This window comes from Octopus sinensis, linkage group LG3, assembly GCF_006345805.1.
Source record: "Octopus sinensis linkage group LG3, ASM634580v1, whole genome shotgun sequence".
In the NCBI taxonomy this organism is placed as follows: Eukaryota; Metazoa; Mollusca; class Cephalopoda; order Octopoda; family Octopodidae; genus Octopus; species Octopus sinensis.
Genome location: NC_042999.1, coordinates 4,582,776 through 4,610,275, shown reverse-complemented (window position 1 = coordinate 4,610,275; position 27,500 = coordinate 4,582,776). Strand labels below are relative to the sequence as shown.

The 27,500-nt window shown below is 39.3% G+C and overlaps 2 protein-coding genes across 6 annotated transcripts in view; both read left to right on the top strand.

Annotated features, from left to right (window-relative positions):
- Positions 1-4,341, top strand: part of LOC115209628 (peflin) — a 42,824-nt gene extending 38,483 nt beyond the window's left edge. Inside the window, exons 4-5 of the mRNA XM_029778078.2 lie at positions 1,231-1,374; positions 3,520-4,341. Coding sequence (XP_029633938.1) covers positions 1,231-1,374; positions 3,520-3,743 — 368 coding nt within the window. The 3' untranslated portion in view covers positions 3,744-4,341. The remainder of the gene's footprint in view (positions 1-1,230; positions 1,375-3,519) is intronic.
- A 6,500-nt stretch (positions 4,342-10,841) lies between these two features.
- LOC115209252 (titin) overlaps positions 10,842-27,500 on the top strand; it is a 46,190-nt gene continuing 29,531 nt past the window's right edge. The window contains exons 1-5 of one of the 5 annotated variants that reach the window (XM_036500828.1): positions 10,842-11,016; positions 22,328-22,379; positions 23,752-24,452; positions 25,259-25,606; positions 25,751-26,569. In XM_036500828.1, the coding sequence (XP_036356721.1) occupies positions 10,945-11,016; positions 22,328-22,379; positions 23,752-24,452; positions 25,259-25,606; positions 25,751-26,569 (1,992 nt within the window). In that variant the 5' untranslated portion in view covers positions 10,842-10,944. Of the gene's footprint in view, positions 11,017-22,327; positions 22,380-23,751; positions 24,453-25,258; positions 26,570-27,500 lie in introns of all 5 variants that reach the window. The other 4 variants (XM_036500827.1, XM_036500826.1, XM_036500829.1 and 1 more) reach the window with 4 other exon arrangements.

The following is a 27,500-nucleotide window of genomic DNA, read 5'->3' as shown; positions in this document are numbered from 1 at the left end:
CACCAGCACAGGTGCTAGCTGCATGACACTGGCACAAGTGCTAGCTGGGTGACGCCAGCCCAGGTGCTAGTTGCGTGACGCTGGCATCGGCCACATTGCCTGCATGAGGCCCAACACTCAAGAGGTACTTTTTATGTGCCACCAGCACTGACAACAGCCAACAACTATGATTTTACTTAGATTGATGGATCTTCTCAAGCATGGCATATCAACAAAGGTCTTGGTCACTAGTCATTGCCTCCGTGAGGCCCAATGTTCAAAGATCATGCTTCACCACCTCATTCCATGTCTTCCTGGGTCTACCTCTACCACATGTTCCATCCACAGTTAGAGATCAGCACTTCTTCACACAGTTGTCCTCGTCCATATGCATCACATGTCCATACCAACACAGTCGTCTCTCTTACAAACCACATCTGATGCCTCTTATGCCCAACTTTTCTCTCAAGACCCATCGAACCAAGTGAAACTGTTATTGTACTAGATTCTTCATTTCAAAATTAACCAGTGCAACGGCAGTGTATTTCAACAGAATTATATTAATATAAAATGGTTGATAGGCGCAGGAGTGGCTGTGTGGTAAGTAGCTTGCTAACCAGCCACATGGTTCTGGGTTCAGTCCCACTGCATGGCATCTTGGGCAAATGTCTTCTGTCATAGCCTCGGGCCGACCAAAGCCTTGTGAGTGGGTTGGGTAGACGGAAACTGAAAGAAGCCTGTCGTATATATGTATATATATATATGTCTGTGTTTGTCCCTCTAGCATTGCTTGACAACCGATGCTGGTGTGTTTACGTCCCCATCACTTAGCGGTTCGGCAAAAGAGACCGATAGAATAAGTACTGGGCTTACAAAGAATAAGTCCCGGGGTCGATTTGCTCGACTAAAGGCGGTGCTCCAGCATGGCCGCAGTCAAATGACTGAAACAAGTAAAAGAGTAAAGAGTTAATAATGACATAGTTATTTGACTAAATTCTTCATTATTTTCTTAATTAATTAAAACAAAGGTTTTATGTTTCAACTGAAATATGGTAATAAAGGGGTTAAGTTATTAATAAATTATTTTTAACAAAACCAATCTGAATTTTCAATTATTTTAGAATTTAATCCAAATACATAGGGAATGTATTTTAATTACTAATAAAATACTAACGAAAGTATTAAACCTTACCATATCTATAATATTTCTAAAATTTAATTTTTTTTCTTTTTTGTTTTCCGAATGTCTAGCAATGTTTTCTAAAGACCACAGTGACACGATTGACTTGATCCAGTTCCAACATCTCTGGAAATTTCTCCAAGATATGCAGGTTGTTTTTAACAGATTCGATCCAACTCGTTCTGGAAAAATTGGTATGGGAGAATTACAAACTGGTGAGTAATGCTAATTTTGGTTGAGCAATTTTTTTCTCTTATTCCAAAATTTTATCATTTTGTTGAAGGATGGTGGAGAGGTGACCAAAATTCTTTTCAATGCTTTGTTTTATCTCTTTACATTCTGAGTTCAAATCCTGCCAACTGACAAAATCCTGTTCACTGACAAAATTCTGTGCATCTCGGAATTTTGTCAGTGATCAGGTCACGGTCTCAAAGCGACGAAAATATTTTGGCAAATTAAATTTAAATGTTGAAGTGAATCTAACGGTTTTTGTGTGTTTCTTAAATGGCTTATAAACACCTTCCTTGCTGCAATTGTATGTATGTGTGTGTGTGTATATATATATATATATATATATATATATATATATATATATATATATATATATATATATATATATATATTTGTGTATTTGTGTCCATTGGTTTGGCAAAAGAGACTGATAGAATAAGTACCAGGCTAAAAAAACTACGTTCTGGCATAAATTCATTCAACAAAAATTTTTTGATGTGATGCCCCATCATGGCCATAATCTAGTGCAGTGGTTTTCAACCAGGGTTCCGCAAGAAGTTACAAAACTGCTAAAATCGACAGTAATTTTTAATTCTCCTGTGCAGAAGACTATTAAATTATTGCACAGGGGTTCCTCGAGCCGGTGGAATATTTCCTTGGGGTTCCGCTCCAGCAAAAAGGTTGAAAAGCACTGATCTAGTGACTGAAACAAGTAAAACATAAGAGAGACAAACGTGTTGACTAGCCATCCCCCACGTTTCTCTTTTTTTTTTCTCTTTCGATTCATAGCGTTTCAACAACCCTGGCCACCAGGGGCTACACATCTTCACAGGGTAAACTCAAGTAACTTCATAATTACATTACTTCATTTAATAGGCGCAGGAGTGGCTGTGTGGTAAGTAGCTTGCTAACCAACCACATGGTTCCGGGTTCAGTCCCACTGCGAGGCATCTTGGGCAAGTGTCTTCTGCTATATACATAAATATGTATATATGTGTGTGTCTGTTTGTCCCCCTAGCATTGCTTGACAACCGATGCTGGTGTGTTTACGTCCCCGTCACTTGGCGGTTCGGCAAGAGAGACCGATAGAATAAGTACTGGGGTTACAAAGAATAAGTCCCGGGGTCGATTTGCTCGACTGAAGGCGGTGCTCCAGCATGGCCGCAGTCAAATGACTGAAACGAGTAAAAGAGTAAGAGAGTAATTGTTTTCTTGACAGCAAAGCCTTTTGTTTGGTGGCCAACAAATGAGACAAAAGTTGATATAAGGGAGACAACTGTAAGCATTTGCTTTGTTCCCTCTACTAGAGTCACAAGGCCTGAAATTTTGTGGAAGGATGCTACTCGATTACATTGAACCCAGTGCTCAACTGGTACTTATTTTATCGACCCTGAAGAGATGAAAGGCAAAGTCGACCTCTGCAGAATTTGAACGTAGAATGTGAAGCAGGAGGAATGTCTCGAACCATTTTGTCTGGTGTGCTAACAGTTCTGCTAGTTGCTTCGATTAATGGCTTTAGTTTAACTCCACATTCGTTTATAACATTCTTTCCTATATAAATCCTCATGAAATATCATGGTTTCTCACATTGACATAGAACTTGATGTCTTTAGTGGCCATCATGTCAGGAAAAACGTAGCAGTAGTTCTGCCAACTTTACATTCTGAGTTCAAATTTCACTGAGGTTGATTTTGTCTTTTGCCCTTTCAAGGTTTATTAAATAATTTACCAGTTGAACATTGGGGTTGATGTAATCCACTGACCCCTCTCATGAAATTGCTGGCATTGTGCCAAAACATGAAAATAATATTCATTGAGTGAAATGAAATTGATTAAAATTTTTTGTTGGTGATATTTTAAAGGCGGCGAGCTGGCAGAAACATTAGCACGCCGGGCGAAATGCTTAGCAGTATTTCGTCTGTCGTTACGTTGTGAGTTCAAATTCCGCCGAGGTCGACTTTGCCTTTCATCGTTTCGGAGTCGATAAATTAAGTACCAGTTACGCACTGGGGTCGATGTAATCGACTTAATACCTTTGTCTGTCCTTGTTTATCCCCTCTGTGTTTAGCCCCTTGTGGGTAGTAAAGAAATAGATATTTTACTTACTCTTTTTTTCTTTTATATTTCAGCTTACCAACAAATTGGTTTTAACATATCTCCAAGAACTATCGGCATTATTATGATGAAGTTTGCTGATCGTCAACCTGCTCTGGACATCGCAAGCTTTATCCACTCTTGTCTTCTGCTACACCTGCTGACAAATTCTTTCAAACAACGCTGCCAATCTTCACCTGAAACTGCGTCTATGCATTACGATGACTACATGCTGCTGGTGGCAACCTACATGTTCTAATTATTTTGATTTTTGATTTCAAAAATTCTCTTTGGTGGTTTATGTCATATATAATAGAACTGTACCAAGTGCTGTATCTTTAAATTAATTAGTCTTTTGGAGTGGATTAAAACTGCGCCTATTTTCAAGAATCTCTTTTTATTTTTCTATCAGATTCTACCAATCAAAACGGTTCCTAGTTTCTCTAAGTGTACCATCAGTCTTTTCTGATTTTTAGACCAAAAAATGGATTCCATAAACACTCATTTCATAAGATCTGCTCATTTTTGGAGTTAACAGTCAGTTTTTAAAAAAATAAACGAATTTATTTTGGATTCATTTCCCCCCCAAATATTTGAATGAAGAAATCAGTTTTATCATTGAAGTATATTTTTTATTTAATTTCATCCATTATTCAATTTCAACTCTGTGTAAGAACACATCTAAATTTTCTGCTGCTGATTATAATTTTTTATTTTATTTTTGTTTTTTCACTTGATTTGCAATCCAAGAAATTAGACTTGTTGTCTAAATAACGTTCTAAGATTTATAAACTAACCCCATCTTTTTTTTATAGACTCCTTATTTTCTTAAGAAATGAAATTGAATAAGACTCATTTTTGGATTTGGTTTGCAAGATTCTTTATACGAGTCTGTGTGTTGAAGCATATTCTCACCGGTAAAATTTCCACTTATTTCTTATTTTTATTGTCCTAAAATTTTCGTTGCATCTTGCAACCTTTTCAATAGCCTTTCAAGAGTCAAGACTATTGAAAAGGTTGCAAGACGCAACGAAAATTTTAGGAAAATAAAAATAATAGTGGAAATTTTACCGGTCAGTGTGTTACATTATAAGACACAAAAAGAAAATGACTCTCCCCAGACCATTTTTTTTTACTTTGATCTCCCTAATATATTGATTGTAAATTAATCTGAGAAGTCTACAAAAGTTTTATTATTTTTCATAATTTCTGACTAATATCCATAAAAATCATTTCATCATGGGAAGCAATGAAAATAACGATACCATTTTCTTATACCTCAAAACTACTAAAACTAATATGTCTGTACATATGTTGTATAAACCAAACTCTTATTTGTGCTGCTTTGATTTGAACACTGAATATTGTGATGACAAAAACTTGTATAGTTCATTGCTTGTTATTTTTACTCTGAGTAATAAAAAAAAGTACAGCAGTTCTTTGGAATTCTTGTTCTTTTAACTACACAAAATTTGTTTCTACAGGCATGGCTGTGTGGTAAAAAGTTTGCTTCCCAACCACATGGTCTTGGGTTCAGTCCCACTGCATGGCACTTTAGGAGCTGATCAAGACCTTGTGAGTGAATTTGGCAGATGGAAATTGAAAGAAGCCTGCCATAGATATATATATATATATATGTGTGTGTGTGTGTGTGCATGTTTGTTGTTACCCACCACTTGGCTACGAGAGTTGGTTTATTTACATCCCTATAACTTAGTGGTTTGGTAAAAAGAGATCAAAAGAATAAGCACTAGGCTTAAAAAAAGTTCTGGTTTTAATTTGTTCAACTAAACCCTTCAAGGTACTGCCCCAGCATGGCCACAGTTGAATGACTGAAACGACTAAAAAAAATCAAAAATACCCACCCACCTCATCTCCCTTTCTCTCATCCTCTTCACATGTACTGTTTTATTATTATTATTATTCTGCTAAGGTCGACTTTACCTTTCATCTTTTTGGGGTTGATAAAAAAAGGTACCAGTTGAACACTGGGGTCAATGTAATTGACCTATCCCCTACCTCAAAATTGCTGCCATTGTGGCAAAATTGAAACCATTATTATTATTATTATTATTGTCAATTTGACTCAGGTTTGTTGTCAATCCTTGTAGAATTTACATGGGTAGCAGGTTACTACCTGGGTAACCTTAGGCATCCACAATCTTTCAATAGTCTTTCAAGTGCTTAAGACCCACCTGATAATCTTTACTGTCCCTAAGTGACAAACGTTTTGTAAGAGCTTCACCAGACATTCCATTCTAATCTCCTTCAACCATTTGTCTATATCTTTGCTTACGGTTCCCAATGCATCCATTATAACAGGCACGACCTTTACAATTTTCATATTCCAAATTCTTATAATTTCAAATTTTAAGGGATTGTATATTTTCTTTTGTTTTCCATCTGTCTTTGTGATCCTGGAATCAAATGGACATGCTGGATCAATTAATTGTCAACTTCCCTTTTCCTTATTATTATTATTATCAAGGTGGCGAGATTACTGAATCGTTACCGGTATTTCACCCATCACTGCATTCTGAGTTCAAATTCTGCCGAGGTCGAATTTGCCTTTCATCCTTTCAGGGTTGATAGTACCAGTGAAACACTAGGGTTGATGTAACTGACTAGTCCCCTCCCCATAAATTTCAGGCCTTGTGCCTATAATAGAAAGGATTATTATCATTATTATTATAAGGGTGGCGAGCTGGCAAAATCGTTAGCACACTGGGTGAAATGCTTAGCAGTATTTCACCCGTCGTTATATTCTGAGTTCAAATTCTGCTGAGGTTGACTTTGACTTTCATCCTTTTGGGGTTGATAAATTAAGTAATCAATATTGGCTTTAAATTTTGGCACAAGGCCAGCACTTTCAAGGGAGGGGGTAACTCAATTACACTAATCCCAGTACATGACTGGTACTTATTTTATCGACCCTGAAAGGATGAAAGGCAAAGTAGACCTTGGAGGAATTTGAACTTGGAATGTGGAGATGGACAAAATGCTGCAAAGCATCTTGCCTGGCATGCTAATGATTCTGCTAGCTCACTTTGGCAGGATTTGAACTCAGAATGTAAAGACAGAAGAATTTTGCCTGGCTTGTTAACAATTCTACCAGCTCACTACCTTAACAACAATAATAATAATAATAATAATCCTTTTTGTTATAGGTACAAGGCCTGATATTTTTGGGGAGGCGGGGCAGTCGATTAAATCAAGCCAGTATGCAACTGGTACTTAATCTATTGATTCCAAAAGGATGAAAGGCAAAGTCGACCTTGGTGGAATTTGAACTCAGACTTAACAACAACAATAACAAAACTGATTTCAAATTTAGGCACAAGGCCAGCACTTTCCAGGAAGGGGTTAAGTTGATTACACTGACCCCAGTGCTCACCTGGAGCTTATTTTATCAACTCGAAGAGGATGAAAGTCAAAGTCCACCTTGGAGGAATTTGAACTCAGAATGTGGAGATGGACGAAATGCTACACTGCATTTTTCCAGCTTACTAACGATTTTGCCAGCTCATGTATATGTATATGTATATAAAGCTGAAGTTGTCTGTGTATGGCAGGTTTGGTAGCCTTCAACTAACACTATCTCCTCCGAGACCCTGCGGCGCAAGTTGACCAAAATTGAGAGTATGATAGAAGAAGGCTTGCTCTTCCTTACGTAGAAGAAAAAAATCAAATCAGACCATGTTAACACCAAAAATTATTTACATCAAAAAGGTGTTTTTTTTCTATGAAAATCCCTATTTTTTACGATTTTTTTACTGCTGTGTCGCCATTTTTTGGTGTATTTCATCCAGAAAAATGTTCACTTAAAGAGAATAACAAGCTACATAATGCAAAATTTTTACTTTTCAAAAATTCCAATTCTAAAGGGTTGAAAAGAAAACAAACCCGAGCAACGCTGGGCGATACTGCTAGTCAATATTAAAATCTGATTGTTTTGGGTGAACAATTCACACTTTGAAATTTCAAGCAGGATCTTTCACCTACTTTTTCTCTCCTCCAACTTGGCTGAATTTTTCTCTGAACCTGAATTGTATGAACATTATGCATAAAAGGCATAATGCTACCATAAACGTAAGCTGAACTCCCTCATTACACAGATATACGTGCATCACACACATTCGTGACAGTGTATGAAATACACAACTTTTGGAATCCACAACACTATGAATTTACTCTCTCTGTGGATCAAGTTTGACGTCAGAATATATGAAATTCCGTAATTATGTGTAAATATGAAAAATTATGTGCACCCATTCAAACATGAACAAAATGCATAATGCTGCTGCAAGTGTGCATATTCTGCATGGATGTATATGTGCATAGACATATTTTCATACATATATTTGTAAATTTAACGTGGCAAGAATTAATGCAAGGGAAATAATAATTAGAGTTGTTTCCCATGATCTCTACTCTTTTACTTGTTTCAGTCATTGGACTGTGGCCATGCTGGAGCACCGCCTTTAGTAAAAAAATCGACCCTAGAACTTATTCTTTGGAAGCCTAGTACTTATTCTATCGGTCTCTTTTTCCGAACCGCTAAGTTACGGGGACGTAAACATACCAGCATCGGTTTTCAAACGATGTTGGGTGGACAAACAAACATATAACATATATATATGTATATATATACATATATACGACAGGCTTCTTTCAGTTTCTGTCTACCAAATCCACTCACAAATCCTTGGTTGGCCCGAGGCTATAGTAGAAGACACTTGCCCAAAGTGCCACGCAGTGGGACTGAACCTGGAACCATGTGGTTCATAAGCAAGCTACTTACCACACAGCCACTCCTACGTCTACGATCTGTATATTTGTTTACTCCAAAATCCCACATAGCTTCGTTGTATTCTTATCCAAGTGATAGGCTCGATAATTGCAGCGAATTTACTGCATGAAACCACCAGTAGCCTTGTTAACCCACAGATAAAGGACATTTATTCACCAATGTGGTCTTGGGCTCTCATTCTCACTGTTCGATATTCGCGTTTATTTATATATATATATATATATATTATATATATATATATATATATATGTGTGTGTGTGTGTGTGTGTAGCTATATGTTAACTTATGTTTCTTGGGGTGCATGCCTTTTGCGGAAAATGAAAGTAGTGTGTGGGACAAAAATGGTTGAATCACACTGGACTAAGCTAACTCCGATATAACTTAAACTTTCAAGTAACCAGCCCAAAACATAATTAGCAAGCAACAAAGGAACTACTATGTGGTTGCTTAGTCTGCTAAAAATAGAAATCAAACCACCCTACTAGTGTCTTAAAAATGGAAGGATTCATTGTCTGAAATGTGTTTGTCATGCCTGGAATACATTTCGTCATAACTCTGCTTGATGTGAGTCAAAGGAGTTGACATGAGAGGCCACTATATGGTTGTTTGATGTATTAAATTAACCTGTTTGAAGCATGTAACCACAGACGCTATTGTTCACCAATTGCGACATATAAAAACAAGAAAAAAAATAAATAAGTACGGGAGACAACTCTAGGTATATTTTGACCTTGTCACTTTAATTATGGAGAATACATTTAATTAAACCTATATCTCGTTCAGAGATTTATTATATCAAGGAGTCACGAAATGCAAAAGATTTTACACAGGTTGATGTCGAAAAATAGGGATGGTTTCGGGAATAAATAACCAATAGATGCCATCTGCATGGAAAACAATAGTTATAGTTCAACTAGTGTTAATTGGCACATTAGCCATTGATTAATATTGATTTTCCTGGTCGCATTTGTAGATAGCTTAAAATTATATTTGCATTAAATATATCAACTGTGTAGATTATTAAATATATTTGCATGAATTGTCCCTCTAGCATTGCTTGACAACAGATGCTGGTGTGTTTACGTCCCCGTCACTTAGCGGTTCGGCAAAAGAATAAGTACTGGGCTTACAAAGAATAAGTCCCGGGGTCGATTTGCTCGACTAAAAAAAGGCGGTGCTCCAGCATGGCCGCAGTCAAATGACTGAAACAAGTAAAAGAGTAAAGAGTATATGAACTGTAATTATAATAGTTTAGCATCTAGCTAAGAACCCAGCTTTGAAGTGTTCGGCTTTCTTAAGAATATTCTTTCTTGAATTGTACATCAATCATTTAGCAAACCAGTTCTGCTGATAGTTTTTGTGTAAAATTAGTCGCTACACGAAGTGGAGAAATCGAAAGTGGTTCTTGGAAGAGGCATAAACAACATCAATAATAATAATTCTCTCTACTATATGCAGAAAAACTGAAATTTTCTGAGAGGGGGCTTCTCGATTATATCGATCCAAGTGCACAACTTGGTTTATGGATCTCAAAAGGACGAAAGGCAAAGTCGACCTCAGTGGTATTTAAACTCAGAACGGAGTGAGGAAATGGCCATATGACGTCAGTGAGAATGAGCAGAAACAGTTTCGACTTAGAACCGAAACCGAGTCGCTGACATAGGTCGCTACGAAGTTACATTAGACATAGAGAGAGAGAGTACGTTTCAGATAAAAGTGCTAACATTTTTAAATATATTTCTTTATTGCTCACAAGGGGCTAAACATAGAGGAGACAAACAAGGACAGACAAAGGGATTAAGTCGATTACATCGATCCCAGTGCGTAACTGGTACTTCATTTATCGACCCCGAAAGGATGAAAGGCAAAGTTGACCTCAGCGGAATTTGAACTCAGAACGTAGCGGCAGACGAACTACTTATTTCTTTATTACCCACAAGGGGCTAAACACAGACGGGACAAACAAGGACAGACAAACGGATTGAGTTGGTTACATCGACCCAGTGCGTAACTGGTACTTAATTTATCGCCCCTGAAAGGATGAAAGGCAAAGTCGACCTCGGCGGAATTTGAACTCAGAACGTAGCGGCAGACGAACTACCTATTTCTTTATTACCCACAAGGGGCTAAACACAGAGAGGCCAAACAAGGACAGACAACGGGATTAAGTCGATTACATCGACCCAGTGCGTAACTGGTACTTAATTTTTCGACCCCGAAAGTCGACCTCGGCGGAATTTGAACTCAGAACGTAATATCAGACGAAATACCTATTTCTTTACTACCCACAAGGGGCTAAACATAGAGGGGACAAACAAGGACAGACATAGGTGTTAAGTCGATTAGATAGACTCCAGTGCGTAACTGGTACCGAATTTATCTACCTCGAAAGGATGAAAGGCAAAGTCGACCTCGGCGGAATTTGAACTCAGAACGTAACGGCAGACGAAATACCACTAAGCATTTCGCCCGACGTGCTAACGATTCTGCCATTTCGCAAATAAAACCATGTCTACATAATACCCGTCTATTACTAAGTGTGTCAGTATACACCGTGTATAGACGGTGTTAGGTGAAAAGTGAACCGCGTCGTGTCTCCTCCGCCACATCAAGGTCAGCGAAACGAGTCCGGACAAACAGCAACGCAAAGATGGGTGCCTCTAGCAGTACCAGACGTGTAATCGTCGAAGAAGACGAAAAAGGCGGTGGATTTCTAATTCAGGTCTAATAACTTTTAATTACATATCCCTGTGTGTGTGTCTGTAGCAATTATAAACGAGATGTATCATTATTTGGTTGAAAGGGTAACATGCTGTGTTCTAAAATCGGGGATTACTTCATAAAAGCTCAGAACGAAATACTATTTCTTTCTTTTTTTCTTTTAAATATTAAGGTTGAGCTGACCTTTGCGTATTCCAGATGACTTTACGGTCCGAATTAAACCGATAGCACTAAGTGAGGTCATTATATGTGGACTTAATTATTTGTTTCTCTTCGGAATTATTCACGAAAAATATTTTTTTTCCCAATTAGGACATCTTAAATAATTATCTCTTAATTATTAAAAAATATATATCCGCTTTATTCAATGTTAAATTAATTTTTGCTACACCTTTTTTATCCTCATTTGCCAAATTGGATCGATAAATTTAATTCACTTGGAGCCAAAAAAGCGTTTTGAACACAGGAGAAATATTTAAAAATCCTTAATATTTAATTGTTAATGGGATGCAAAGGGGTTGAGCAAGTTTCTGTTGAATGTCCCAGGCATCTAAGAGACAAATTTCTTAAGACTCGGTTATGATATTGGTAATAATATTTCGGTGAGTACATCACGAAGGCTTTTATTCACTTTGTACAAAGACGAATCTTGGGTCGTACGTTCAATCTCTGTTTCTTCTGCATTTTTGGCTCATTATTCACGGTTGTTGGCTCCGAACAAATATATCTCACCGACCGTTTCGATACACTTTCGTATATTTTTAACCTCCAGTACTTTTATAAATGTCAGTTAAAAACTTGTTCATTTTCTCGCCTCACCTGTCATCACTTTGTTGCTATTAATTAGCGAATAACACCTTAATCCACCCTCCGTCACGTACACAGGTGTATTTTCATATTTATCTATATTTAGCAGCATTTCATTTCTATTATTGTTTCATTTTTCACTTTGTTAGGTTTTTTTCTCTCACTTCATTCATATAATTCACCTTTCATTACAAATAGGACAGGTATAGAAAGCACATAGGTTTCCTCTATAACAGTAAAATTAAGCGATTAATGAATAACGAAAACCCCTTTCGCTAATTTCTTTTTCAATCAAAATAAACCCCTCACTCCCCAAATATTTCTTATCTTCATTATGACCGAATTCTTAACATTCTTAATTTTCGGTAGACATCAAATGTTTTTATAAATTCTCTGTCTAATTCCCGTTTTTCATCTCCGCATATTTTGCATTTCTTTCACCTTCAACTCACATTTCAGCTAAAATCTATTTTTATTGAAGCTAAATCACCTCAAAAACTCAAATAGATATATTCTGCAATCACACCTTTACAAGTTTGTTCTCGGATCCCCTTCTTGCTGTCACTAATTTCTTTTCATAGAGAAAATAAAACAAAAACTAATCGTTTCACCTTACCTATCCTCAATAAAATGATGTTAGGCAATACTATAGACTAAGTATCTTATTTAGACCCAAACAGTGATACCCGGCTTCTGAATTTATTCAGAAGCCGGCTATTAAATTATTTTTTATTCATTAACCTTGTCATTGATAAGTCTTTAAAAAAATTCATTGCCAACCTTTATTAAAACCATATATTCTGTTAATTGTGCAACATGTCTTGAAGTCCCCCTATTTCTCGGCTTAATCTGTATCATTCCAATCTGTAGCAGCTGATATATATATATATATTATAGTAATTACATCGTCGGAGGCTTATTTAAGCCATTCAAAAACCAAATTGTTAACTTCATATAATTATTTATTTACTTGGTGTCAAAATCTTCGTCGCACCACGGAACTGTGTTCCGTTGTAGACGGTGCTAAGCAAGTATTGACACCAAGTCAATACGTTAAGTGAAGCTTTTTTTTATGGCTAAAATGTGTCTTTCACGCTGTAATTACCTTAGTTTCGATCCACGGTCTCAAATCAAATCATTTGCTAGACAAATAAATATTATATTTATGCGCGTGTGTGTATGAGCCACTCTGAGTTTGGCCCCAGACTGGGCTGTTCACGGCAAAGACGGAACTCAGGGTAAACTGTCAATTTTTAATATAATAAACGTATCAATCCACTCTACCAGATAGTGTTTTGATTTTGGAAAATAAATTTCAATATATAGGTGCAGGCGTGGCTGTGTGGTAAGTAGCTTGCTTACGAACTGCATGGTCCCGGGTTCAGTCCCACTGCGTGGCACCTTGGGCAGGTGTCTTCTACTATAGCCTCGGGCCGACCAAAGCCTTGTGAGTGGATTTGGTAGACGGAAACTGAAAGAAGCCCGTCGTATATATATATATATATATATATATATATATATATGTGTGTGTGTTTGTCTCCCCAACATCGCTTGACAACCGATGCTGGTGTGTTTACATCCCCGTAACTTAGCGGTTCGGCATAAGAGAGCGATAGAATAAGTACTAGGCTTCCAAAGAATAAGTCCTGGGGTTGATTTGCTCGACTAGAGGCGGTGCTCCAGCATGACCATAGTCGAATGACTGAAACAAGTAAAAGAGATATAGGTGCAGGCGTGGCTGTGTGGCAAGAAGTTTTCTTCGCAACCGCATGGTTCCTGGTTCAGTCAGATTGCACGGCACCTTCTCTTCTACTACATCCCCGGGCCAACCAAAGTTTTGTGAGTGAATTTGGTAGGCGGAAACCGAAAGCTCTCCATCATTTATACGTGTGTGTTTCTGCATTTCCCTCCCAGCTCTGCTTGATAACCACTGCTGGTTTGTTTATGTCCCCGTAATTTTGCGGTTTGGCAGTAGAACCCGAGAGAATAAGTATAAGGCTTAAAAGTAAGGGTTACAATTAATTCAACTAAACCCTTCAAGACGTTGCCCCTGCATGGTTACAGTCCAATGATTAAAATATATAACAATTATACTATATCATTATGTGTGTGTATGTACATATGTGTGGCACATGAAAAAACATTCGAGCGAGGTCGTTGCCAGTACCGCCTGACTGGCCCCCGTGCCGGTGGCACGTAAAAGCACCCACTACACTCTCAGAGTGGTTGGCGTTAGGAAGGGCATCCAGCTGTAGAAACATTGCCAGATCAGACTGGAGCCTGGTGCAGCCTCCTGGCTTGCCAGTCCCCAGTCAAACCATCCAACCCATGCTAGCATGGAAAACGGATGTTAAACGATAATGATGATATATATGGCACAAGTGCCAGTAACGCGACGCTGGTAACAATCACGCTCGAATGGTGCCTTTTATGTGTCACTGGCATGGAAGCCAGTTAGCCGCTCTGTCAACGATCATGTTCGGAAGGTGCTCTTTGATGCCAGTCATCGAATTTGATTTCGATTTCACTTGCCTCAACAGGTCTTCGCAAGCAGAGTTTAGTGTCCAAAGAAGGAAAGGTACACATGTGTGTGTGTATATATATGTACATATATATATATATATAGTTGAAATTTACAGAAAAACAAAAGATGAAGGCAGGTGTGTAAGCAACATACAGGTGTATTAATTTAATGCTCCGGAAGGTGAGAAAGTCTTTCATGTTTCGAGCCTATGCTCTTCAACAGAATGGAACATGAGGAAATAAACTGAGAGAGAAATAAAAAAGCTTTTTGATTTAGCGGTCAATATATATTTTATACAGGGTGGCCACTGAAAGACTGAACGATATAAAACAAAAATTACTTTTACAAACACATAGTTTAAAAAAATTTTTTAATTATTTTATTTGGATGGAAACAGTTTTTAAGTCCAGTTTCAGAATCTTCTGAAGCGATGTTCTGGTGATGCCTTGTTGAACAGAGCGATGGTGGGTAGAGGCTGATGGATCCTCAAGGAGACTCTGCCATACAACTTCTGCCACTTAGGACCTCTTCCCGGAAGATTGCCGGCTGATCCAGTTCATTCAAACCGGTTGATTAGGTTCCGAATCATGTCATTGCTAGGAGATACTCTGACAGTAAAATGTTGCTGGTATTTTCTCTGAGTTTGAATAATTGATCTTTCACTCGAATAGAAAAACTCAATGGGTTTTACTCCATTTGCTGGACATCATATGTAACCATTTTAACCTGCAAGGGATGCTCTATAAAACATGCAAAAAAATAAAAAAGATTGAAAATGAACAAGTTTATTGGCCAATGATTGAAGGATGCTCTTAAATGGGCTGGTTATGCTGCACTGGCATGGTTAAAGTCTCAGGCACTGCATATCTCCAAAGGTCTCGGTCGCTTGTCTTCACCTCCATGAGGCCCAACGTTCGAAGGCCATCACCACCTCAACCCTTCAGTTTTTCAGTGGTCACCTTGTGTGTATGTGTCATCATCATCATCATCGTTTAGCGTCCGCTTTCCATGCTAGCATTATATACACACACACACACACACACACACACAAAATATTCTATTATATGCATAATTATAATCAGTGCTCAGCTACTTGGTAAAATTATTAATTAATTAATTTTACCCTATATATATATATGTATTTAGAATGGCTCTTGCTCTGATTTGAGAAATTCTTTATTTGTTGGTATTTGTAAACCAACCAAACAAAGGATTGCTGTGATGTAAATGTGATTGTCACAAAGCATCATTTTCCCCAGCTTCTCATCCCTCTGGCACTTGAAGTTATCTCTGCTGTGTGCTGTCTCTGACAGCAAATATGTTTTACCTCTGACCCATCCCAGACAGCAAAGCTGATGAGTGAACCCATCCTCCTAGACGTGTCCCCTCGCAGTCAACACACATTCAAAGTCTGTTCCCCTCCCCCTATGGGTGTTACCCCCCAGCTGTTGTTGTAGCAGTACAGGCTACGCATTTGTGAAGGAAGCTATCCATCACCACACCACCATCAAGTGGAAGGTTTTTTACTTATCACTGCATTGCCTGCATGGCTGCTGTTTGAGAAGCTGTTGTCTTTGATACAACCCATAAGCTACCCCACTTACCAAACTACAGCAGAGTTTTCTGGTGCTATGCCAAGAGAATATCTACCTTTCCATCCACCATTTTAAATCGAAGATAGTGCTGTTAGAAGTACTCTTAATAAAAAGAAAAAGCCTCTCTCTATGCTGCTGTTCTTTTTGCAATTCATTCTCTTTTGTTTCCATTCAATTCTTCCCTGTCTTACCACCATGTACACAATGTCGCCACAAATGAACTCCCTCATCCCAATCGCTCCAACCCACCAAGGGGACCAGAACCAGTGGTGTTTCCTCCATCATCCTCAAACTGTATGTCTTAGAGTTAGCTCCTGTCTATCATCATCATCATCATCATCATCATTTAATGTCCACTTTCCGTGCTAGCATGGGTTGGATGGTTTGACCGGGGTCTGAGAAGCCAGAAGAGTGCACCAGGCTCCAGTCTGATCTGGCAGTGTTTCTACAGCTGGATGCCCTTCCTAACGCCAACCACTCCGTGGGTGCTTTTTACGTGCCACCGGCACAGGGGCCAGAGGAGCCAGGAAAATGTCCACGATTGGTTGGTGCTTTTTACATGCCACCGGCACAGAAGCCAGTCAAGGCGACGCTTCTTCAATCCCCCCACCCCGTCTCTTTGCATGACCCTATCCAAATTTTTGGAAACGTGTTGTAGTATATCTCATCCCCAGAAAAAGCAGTCTTTCTGTTCTGTCAGCAGTTCTCAACTTATTTCTTTTCCGTCATCTCAAAGATGCTGGAATCAGTTAACGGTCACTTTGAATATCTCTTCATCCCTCAATGACCATCAGTATGCCTTCCACTCTACTGGAAGGCTAATTTTCCTCTATCATTCACCACTCTGAGAACTTTTCAAATGTTCTTAAACTTGACATCAACAAAACCTTCAACTGTGTCTGTAATGGCAACATCCAAGCTAAGTTCATCATCATCGTTTAACGTCCGTTTTCTGTGCTAGCATGGGTTGGACAGGTCGACCGGGGTCTGGGAAGCCAGGAGGCTGCACCAGGCTTCAGTCTGATCTGGCAGTGTTTCTACAGCTGGATGCCCTTCCTAACGCCAACCACTCCGTGCTTTTTACGTGCCTCTGGCATAGGTGCCAGGGGTGGGGGGACTAGCAGCGGCCACGATCGGTTGGTGCTTTTTACATGCCACCGGCACAGAGACCAGTCGAGGCAGCGCTGGCATTGGTCACATACGGATGGTGCTTTTTATGTGCCACCGGCACAGGTTCCTTGTCTATATTTTTTATTTCTTGGATTGAAGTTTTTTTTATAAAGTGGTTGACATTCGGAAGGGCATCCAGCCATAGAATCCTTGCCAAAACAGATGGTTGGAACTTGATGCCGCTCTCCTGCTTGTTAGTTCCTGTCAAACCATCCAATCCATGCCAGCATCGAAAATGGATTATGATTGCACGTGTCCCTATCCTCATTCCATAAACTCTGGTGTACCTCAAAGTTCATTCTGGTTATTAGATACCCACTTGTTGTCACCCCTAAGGATACGCATACTTTCGGAGATGTTATTTTGTTCCTCTAATCTCCAACACATACATTCTTAACACGTGATGTTAAAAATATACCTATTTCTTTACTACTCACAAGGGGCTAAACACATAGGGGACAAACAAGGACAGACAAAAGGATTAAGTCGATTATATCGACCCCAGTGCGAAACTGGTACTTATTTAATCGACCCCGAAAGGATGAAAGGCAAAATCGACCTCAGCGGAATTTGAACTCAGGACATAGCGGCAGACAAAATACCGCTAAGCATTTTGCTCAGCATGTTAACACTTCTGCCAGCTCGCTGCCTTCATGTTAAACATATACCAACTCCAGGAACAAAGACTTTCAGGGAATTCCTCAGCAGAGACATGGTGACCTACTCTCTTTCAACAGTATCAAAACTGAATCCCTATATACAGCAAAGAACCAATACTTCCAGAGTTGCTACAAATCCTAGACCTCACAGTCTTGTATTTCACTAACAATGACCCCTACTCAAACACACACACACACACATACGTATATATCAAGCATCTCCAGGACTATGTTGCAAAGATTGGAATTCTTTTTCAGTGTCAGGAAATACTTTTTATAGAAATAAACCTCTTATTTTTCAAAGGGAAATAATTCTTCATTATTCAACTACATTTATTGAGGTAAAGAAAGTTTTTCTGCCATTAATATAATAACAGGAGAAAAGGGCGGCGAGTTGGCAGAACCGTTAGCACGCCTGGTGAAATGCTTAGCGGTTTTTCGTCTGCCATTACGTTCTGAGTTCAAATTCCGCCGAGGTAGACTTTGCCTTTCATCCTTTCGGGGTCAATAAATTAAGTACCAGTTACGCACTGGGGTCGATGTAATCGACTTAATCCATTTGTCTGTCCTTGTTTGTCCCCTCTATGTTTAGCCCCTTGTGGGTAGTAAAGAAACATAATAACAGGAGAAAGTTTAGAGCTTAATCATCTAATGATGATGAAAATGATGATGGCAGTTGGTTAGGAAATTAATTTTCAGAGATTTGTGGCTTACTTTCTTATTAGTTTACCTCTCAACAAAATTTTGATGCAGAATAATGGAATTTTAGTTTAGGAAATTCTGAAAGACTGATCATTATGATTGACACCAACAAGAAAACCTGTACATGGTTGATTGACCTGCTAGATATAGTGACCAAATCACCTTTACATCGCACTGTTGTTTTGAGAAAGAGACATTTAGCAAGTGTAGTCCTAGATACACAATGTCTTACAAAAAGACAGGATGGTCATTTTTGTCATGTTATGGTCAGGTTTCTTTTTTGTTATTGTTACCCTACTGGTATATCATCATTATTGTCGTTGTCGTTTAATGGCTGCTTTCCATGCTGGCATGGGTTGGACGGTTTGACTGTGGGCTGGCAAGCCAGAAGGCTACTCCAGGCTCCAATCTGATCTGGCAAAGTTTTTACAGATGGATGCCAATTACTCTGAGAGTGTAATGGGCGCTTTTTACATGCCACTGGCATAGGAGTCAGTTCAGCAGCACTGGTAATGACCATGCTCGAATGGTGCTTTTTTCATGCCAATCAGGTGGTACTGGCATCAGCCATGACAATGACTTCACTTGACTCAACTGGTCTTCGTAAGTGCAGTTTATTGCCCAATGTTTGAAGGGTACTCTTAAATGGGCTGGTTATACTGCACTGGCATAGGCCATGGTTACTGTCTCACTTGGCTTGCCAGGTCTTCTCAAGCACAGCATATCTCCAAAGGTCTCGGTCACTTGTCATCGCCTCCGTGAAGCCCAACGTTCGAAGGTCGTGCTTCACCACCTCATCCCAGGTCTTCCTGGACCTACCACAGGTTCCCTCTACCGCTAGGGTATGACACTTTTTCACTCAGCTGTCCTCATCTATATGCAATACATGACCATACAAGTGCAATCGTCTCTCTTGCACACTACATCTGAAGCTTCTTATGTCCAACTTTTCTCTCAGGATGCTTACACTCTGTCATACATGCATACTGACATTACACATCTGGCAGAGCATACTAGCTTCATTCGTTGCAAGCTTACGCATGTCCTCAGCAGTCATGGCCCATGTTTCACTACCATGTAGCATGGCTGTTTGCACATATGCATCATAGTCTACCTTTTACTCTGAGCGTGAGGCCCTTTGTCACCAGCAGAGGTAGGAGCTTTCTGAACTTTGCCCAGGCTATTCGTATTCTAGCAGCTACACTCTCAGAGCATCCACCCCTGCTACTGACTTGGTCAGCTAGGTAACAGAAGCTATCAACTGCTTCTAGTTTTTCCCCCTGGAATGTGACGAAAACTGTTTGCTGCACATTTTCAGTGTTTATTACCCCTGTGCATTTGCCATGCACAAAGCTATCTTCCCAGTTAGCCTTCCTTTGATATTGTTGCACTTCTTGTGTGTCCATAGCTTCCACCAGGTACATCTTATGGACTTCCTACCTATGCGGCCATCTACCTGAAGGGATTTGTGGTTTGTCTGCCTTCCTACTTATTAAGACTTTGGTTTTAGCTAGGTTGACCCTAAGGCCCTTTGATTCTAGACCTTGCTTCCACACCTGAAACTTCTCTTCTAGTTCTGATAATGACTCTGCTATCAGAGCAAGGTCATCAGCATAGAGAAGCACCCAGGGGCATCCTGTCTTGAATTCCTCTGTTATTGCCTGGAGGACAATGAGGAATAAGAGGGATCTGAGGACTGATCCTTAGTGGACCCCTATCCCTACCCAGAATTCTTCACCATACTCATTGCCAACCCTTGCCTTACTGACAGCATCCCTGTACATTGCTTGCACAGCTCTCACTAACCACTCATCTATTCCTAGTTTCCATATTGACCCACCAGATAAGGGATCGGGGGACCCTATCAAAGGCTTTCTCCATGTCAACAAAAGCCAGGTACAGTGTTTTATCTTTGGCTAGGTATTTGTCCTGCAGCTGTCTTACCAGAAATTTCGCATCAGTGGTGCTTTTCCCTGTCATAAACCCAAACTGCATTTCATCTAACCTAACTCTCTCCCTAATTAGTTGGGCTATGACCCTCTCCATGACTTTCATTACCTGATGCAACAACTTGATACCTCTGTAATTATTCGTATCGAATGCATCGCCTTCACCAGTCATTGGATATGACTCCTTCATGTATCACCTCATTGACTATACGGGTGACTAGACTATAGCTGACACCGCCAGATATTTTAAGCATCTCCGCGATGATTCTTGATGGGCCGGGGGCTTTCCCTGTCTTCATACCCTCAATTGCTTTATCTACCAAAGTACTGTCAACTTGGATAGCTGGTCCCTCTGTTGGGTTGACATTTGACAGACTCTCTTTCTCCCATTCACTTCCTTGATTTAGCAACCGTTCATAGTGGTGTCTCTAAGTCTCCTTCTTTGCAGCCTCATTAAATGCAAGTGAGCCATCATCCATGTGGACACATTTCTCTCCTATGACATCATGATTCGCTCTCACACACTCTCTTGCAACATGAAACACTTCAAGGTCTTTGGTCCTCATGATGTAGAACATTAGCAAATTTTTTCTTATCTGCTTCCCCTCTGGCTTAATAAACCTGTCTCCTAGCTTCCCTTCTGGCAATCTGATAGAATTCCCTACTACCACCGTTCTTCCAGTCCTTCCATGCCTGTTTCTTTTCCCTAATGGCCCTGTCAACTACATTGTTCCACCACTACGTTACCTTGGGTCAAGAGGGACTTTGCACCATCCACAGATCTCATCATCATCATCATTGTTTAATGTCTGCTTTCCATGCTAGCATGGGTTGGACGATTTGACTGAAGACTGGCGAACCAGGTGGCTGCATCAGGCTCCAATCTTGATCTGGCTGAGTTTCTACAGCTGGATGCCCTTCCTAATGCCAACCACTCCGAGAGTGTAGTGGGTGTTTTTTACGTGTCACCGGCACGAGGGCCAGTCAGGTGGTACTGGCAACGGCCATGCTCAAATGGTATTTTTTTACATGTCACCTGCACAGGAGCCAGTCTAGCGGCACTGGCAGATCTGGTCAGGTTAAATAAATGTGCAGTGTAGCGTATTACGTGATTCTTCATAATGCTGTCATTTCTCTCTCCAAAAGTCCAATATATTCATATCTAACCTCACCACCCTTTTGACCTGCCTTTTCCATGGGCATCTCCCATTACCAGTCCACCACCAATCTAATGCTTGTTTTTAAATGTCAACACGGCTTAGAATTGTTTGTAAAATTTTATCTTACTTCAATATTTGTTCACTGCATTAACATGGTTGCCTAACGTTCAGTGCAATAACCATGGATTGTCCTGTAGTAAAATGTATATTTTTTTGTCCATTACTGTTCGTCTTTGTGACTTCCTACAAATAATATATTTAAAGTTAACCATTTTTTAACCATATTTGTGTTGAAATACACTACCTTTTCTTCAAATAATTTCGGAAAAAAAAAGAATTTATTAAAATAATTGTCATTATTGAGCTGACATTGGCAACAAAATAAAAGATTTTTATGAAAATTTTTTAGATAATTTTAAAACCATCCTTGGTTCTGTATCATAGAACCAGGGGTGGTTTTAGGCAGGTTGTTATCAAATGGGTTAAATTAATATTGTTTTAAGTTTTAGAGTAAGTCCATTTATTCCGGTCCACATATCTAATAGGAAAGTAGTTATTGATTCTTCTAAATTTCAAGAATGAGATTTACCCTTCAAAGTCTTTGCATTAAATTAGACATAAATTGAAGACAAAAATGACCACAGGATATGAGGAAGATTTATATTTTTTTAACACTTATTAATGTATTAATTATTACCAATCTACAAGAAAACTAATTTGTTCATTAAATGTTCTCTTTGTTTTAGGTTTCGGATTCCGTTGCCAAGCAGATTTATGGCATCAAGGAAAAACCCAAAGGTAAACGATTGGTCCTTTTGAAGCTCCTTGAACCCTTTAGCATTCAGATTACTATGGAAAACGTTTTGCTTATTTATTCACATTGTTTCGAAGTAATCATGTATTATCTTGTTGTTTATCCATGACTTTTTGGACTTTATGACTATTATGTAAGTCTAAGCTCCCAGAAACAGCTGTCGAGTTAAAAAAGACAATGCATTCTCTCCTTAGTTTTCTGTATTTTTTCATACCCCATGTAAAAGTAAGTTTATTTGTCAATATATGTAAATATCTATATGCTTGTACATATGTGTTTATATTCTGAATATATTTAGTTTTTGTATCTATCTATCTATCTATCTATCTATCTATCTATATATATATATATATATATATATATATATACATATCTCCCTATATATGTGTATGTATATGTATGCATATTTATATATATATCAAGCCTAATTGTGTTTATCAGTATTACTGTCTCCCTATCAGCTCACCTGGATTTCTCTTATGACCACTCTTTACTCTGTGGACCTGGTCCTCAATAAGGACTCCAGAGTGAAAGTTCAAATCATTTGAGTACTACTCTGTTTCCTATATTGAGCATCTCTAGCTCTTACCTTTTGACTCTGTGTGTGTGTGTGTGTGTGATGATGATGATAAGTACAGTACTGTTTCTACTTCGTGGATTTTCACCTATCACAGGGGGTTTTGGAACATAACACCTGCGATAGTTGAGGGATTACTGTGTATATATGAGATTTTGCAGAAAGTACTTGATACAGTCATGATATTTAAAGAAAAATTAATTATATCATATCTTGGAAAAATCGAATGACATAAATCTTTTGAGCGTAAGTTTTTGTATTGTGTATGTGTAACCACTTTTTTGTTCATTTTTTTTCAAGTTCGTGTTATGGAATAATCTGCAGAGAGGAAATTATTTTTAGTATCCGTGTCGACTATTTCTGGTCTGGTTCCAGATTTTGAATTCTAATCAGTTTTCTTTATTTGATTGATAATTTTCCTTCTTTATTTTGAAAAAAACCCCAAATATTTTAAATTTTCTATTTGCACAAAGTCCACCCACAACTCTTCACTGAGCCTCTGTATAAAGAAACTGCATTGTATCCAACACATAGCTCTATACTGCCTTCTCTTTGATATTAGTGCTGCAATTGGTGCAATTTACCAAGTAACTTCTGTCAAATTTGCAATGATGTTAAGCCCTTTTTTTTTTTTACCATAAAAGTTTTGGGATTTGCTTGAAAATACCCAATAATCAGCTTTTGTTACTTTATGATATTCTTCTCCCATTTACCAATTATTAAAATTTATTTTTCAGTTGAAACATTATCTCCCTCTCTCTCTCTTTCTCTATTTGTAGTTACCAAGAGCAATGAACCACTAAAAAGAAAGGTGATTGTTGAAGACAAGCGTAAAGCCCCTGCAGTAGAAGCACCACCAGAGAAACCTCAATTACCGGTACCGAGTTTCCCAGTTATACCCGTTATCCCTGCTACTCCTATTTTACCGCCTTCGCCCACTATCCCTGTTCCTGGTTCTCCTAAAAAATCCCCTATTTCTCCTGTTACTAAACCTGATTTGCTTTCCAAGGAAAAAGAACAGAAGCCTGTTGACAGTAAAAGCAAGGAAGAGGCTGCTGTGTTGAGCCCTAAAGTGGAAAAACTTGCACCCAAAGAACCTGAAAAGAAATTGGGTCTTCCAGCAGTGCTGGGTTCTAAGGCAATCGCACCCAAAGAATCTGAAAAGAAAGAGTGTGTTTCAACTTCTCCAGTCTTAAGTTCCAAAGTAGATAAAACTGCCCCTAAAGATAGTATCGCGGCAGAACCAGCGGAAAAGACCCCACAGAAAGAAACTGAAAAGAAGGCTAAAGTGGAAGAAGCTGCCAAGGAAAAAAGTACCCCAACGAAAGCAAAAGCAGCAACAACAGCTCCTTCTATTTCAGAACCAGCTGAATCTCCAACTCCAAAACCTTCTCCTAAGAAAGTTATTCCTGGTCCTAAAATCCCTTCTTCTTCTATGTTACAACCTTTGATCCCCAGTCCTGCTGCTCCCAAGATTGAGGTAAGATATTTTCTGGCTTTTTTTAAAATTAATTTTTGTTGCTTGTTTGCTTTAGCTTCTGCTGTTTATTTCTTATAGAGTATTTCATATTTTTTCCATCTCTAGTTTTCCATTATGAACAGGAGGCACTGTCTTTAAGATATGAAGCAGAGCTACAAATTGGAGTAATTATTATTTCGTGTCCATATTCCATGCTGCCACGAGTTGGATGGTTTGACCGGATTCAGTGGGCCAAGGACCGCATCGTGCTCCAATGTCTGGTTTGATATGATTTCTATGGCTGGGTGCCCTTCCTAATGCCAACTATTTTACAGAAAGACTACAAAGGATGTAACTGTATATTCTCGTGTACTTCCACTGATACATGCTGATACATGTAACACGCATTGTGTATTAGGTGCTTGTTTTGTATCACCAGGACTAGTGATGTTGCCATGCAGCTTCCAAGACTCTGAACCTTAGAAAGGTGGCTTTATGCTTGGAGATGGAGGGGTTAAATTATGGGGCAAGGGCCCAGAGCAGAACAGGTTTCTTGCTGTTGAGGAACTACATGACTACTCACATTTTAGAAGTGAGTGTAGGAGTAACTGGGGTGGAGGTGGAAATAGATGAAAAAATAGTGGTGATGAGGTGTCAAAGTAGAGGGGGTGGGGTAGAAATGTGTGGGGGGTGATGGACTAGGAGTGTGGCTGGGTGGAGGTTGCATGTAAGTATGGTGGGGTGTAGGAGATGATTAACAATGTGTGTTACATGTTCAAATCATATTACAGTACAGTTCCACTACTAAATTTGATTTGCTTTCCAAGGAAAAAGAAAAACCTGTTGAAAGTGAGAGAAAGGAAGAGGCCCCAGTGTTGAGTTCCAAGGTAGAAGAAACCCAACCCACGGAACCTGAGAAGAAAGTGGATATTTCGACAATTCCGGTGTTGGGTTTAAAGGTGGAGGAAACCCTACCAAAAGAACTTGAAAAGATCGAAGGTATTTCAGCAACACCAGTATTGAGTTCCAAGGTGGAGGAAGCCCCACCAAAAGAACTTGAAAAGGTTGAGGGTGTTTCTGTTATACCAGAATTGAGTTTGAAGGTGGAAGAAGCTCCACCAAAAGAACTTGAAAAGATTGAGAGTATTCCTGTTATACCAGAATTAAGTTTGAAGGTGGAGGAAGCCCCACCAAAAGAACTTGAAAAGATTGAGAGTATTTCTGTTATACCAGAATTGAGTTTGAAGGTGGAGGATGCCCCACCGAAAGAACTTGAAAAGATTGAAAGTATTTCTGCAACCCCAATATTGAGTTTGAAGGTGGAGGAAGCCCCACCTAAAGAACTCGAAAAGATTGAGGTTATTTCAGCAACCCCAGAATTGAGTTTGAAGGTGGAGGAAGCCCCACCTAAAGAACTTGAAAAGATTGAGGTTATTTCTGTTACACCAGAATTAAGTTTGAAGGTGGAGGAAGGTCTGCCAAAAGAACTTGAAAAGATTGAAAGTATTTCTGCAACCCCAGAATTGAGTTTGAAGGTGGAGGAAGCCCCACCTAAAGAACTCGAAAAGATTGAGGTTATTTCAGCAACACCAGAATTGAGTTTGAAGGTGGAAGAGGCCCCACCAACAGAACTTGAAAAGATCGAGGTTATTTCTGTTACACCAGAATTAAGTTCAAAAGTAGAAGAAGCTCTGCCAAAAGAACTTGAAAAAGTCGAGGGTATTTCAGCAGTGCTGAGTCCTGAGGTGGAAACAGTCCTACCCAATGAAACCAAGCAGGAAGAAAGTGTTTTGGCAATTCCAGAGGAAATTGCCCCTAAAGAAGCTGCTGAGAAAGAAATTATTCCAGCAGTGGTATTGGAGAAACTTCCACAGGAAGAAACTGAAATGGAGAGCATACCAGCAGCTCTGGCGCTGAGTTCTGAAGAGGAAAAACTCCCACAGAAAGAAGCTGCCAAAGAAGAGAGTATTTTGGCAGCCCCAGCCCCAGCAGCAGCAGCAGCTGCTCTTTCTGTTCCAGAACCAGCTGAGCCTTCAGTTGAGGAACCTTCTCCTAAGGAAGATATTCCTGGTCCTAAAATTTCTACTTCTTCTATCGTACAACCTTTGACCCCTACTCCTGCTGCTCCCAAGATTGAGGTAAGATATTTTCCCATTTTTTTTTTTTTCCTCCCACTTTTGCATGTCTGGTTTGGCTTCATAAAATTTCTAACATTCAAAATAAAAATAATCAAAACAGCAGTTTATTTGTTACAGAATATTTCATACTTTCTCCATCTGTAGTTTTCCGTTACGAACAAACACTATGGGTTTTTAAGATTCGAAGGCAGAGCTACAAATTGTAGTATTTATCATTTAGTGTCTATTTCCCCTGCTGGCCTGGGTTGGATGGTTTAGCAGGACCCAATGGGCCCAAGGCCTGCAGTTTGTTCCAGTGTCTTCTTTGGCATGTTCCTTGTGGCTGGATGCTCTTCTTGTATGTAGAGGCCACATGCCGGCTCTTGACATGGTCCTTGTTTATTATGTCCTCATATTTCAATTTCTTTACCTGGTGGGACCTATCGAGGTATAGTTGTTCTACCATCAAATTCTAATCTCAGTCTTCTGAATTTTGGAAAATGTGTGTTACCAATTTAATGGTACCGAAATGTATTAAAAGGATGTAGAGTTCACGGATGGGGCAGTTTCAAGTAATTTTTTCCTTTCTACTTGATTACTGTAGCTTGGTGGTTAGGGTGTTGGACTCCTGATCGTAAGAGTGTGGTTTCAATTCCTGGACCAGGTGACACATTGTGTTCTTGAGCAAAACTCTTCATTTCACTTTGCTCCAGTCCACTCAAACTTGCAACAGACTAGCATCCCATCTGGGGGAAATAGATTTGCCATACAAATCAGGAAACTGGGTCTTTGCCTTTATATGACTTGGGAAGAATCTTCATCCTTTTGTTGGTGCTGGTGTGGCTGTGTGGTTAGAAGCTTGCTTCCCAGCCACATGGTCCTGGGTTCAGTCCCACTGCGAGGCACCTTGGGCAAGTGTCTTCTACTATAACCTCAGGCTGGCCAAAGCCTT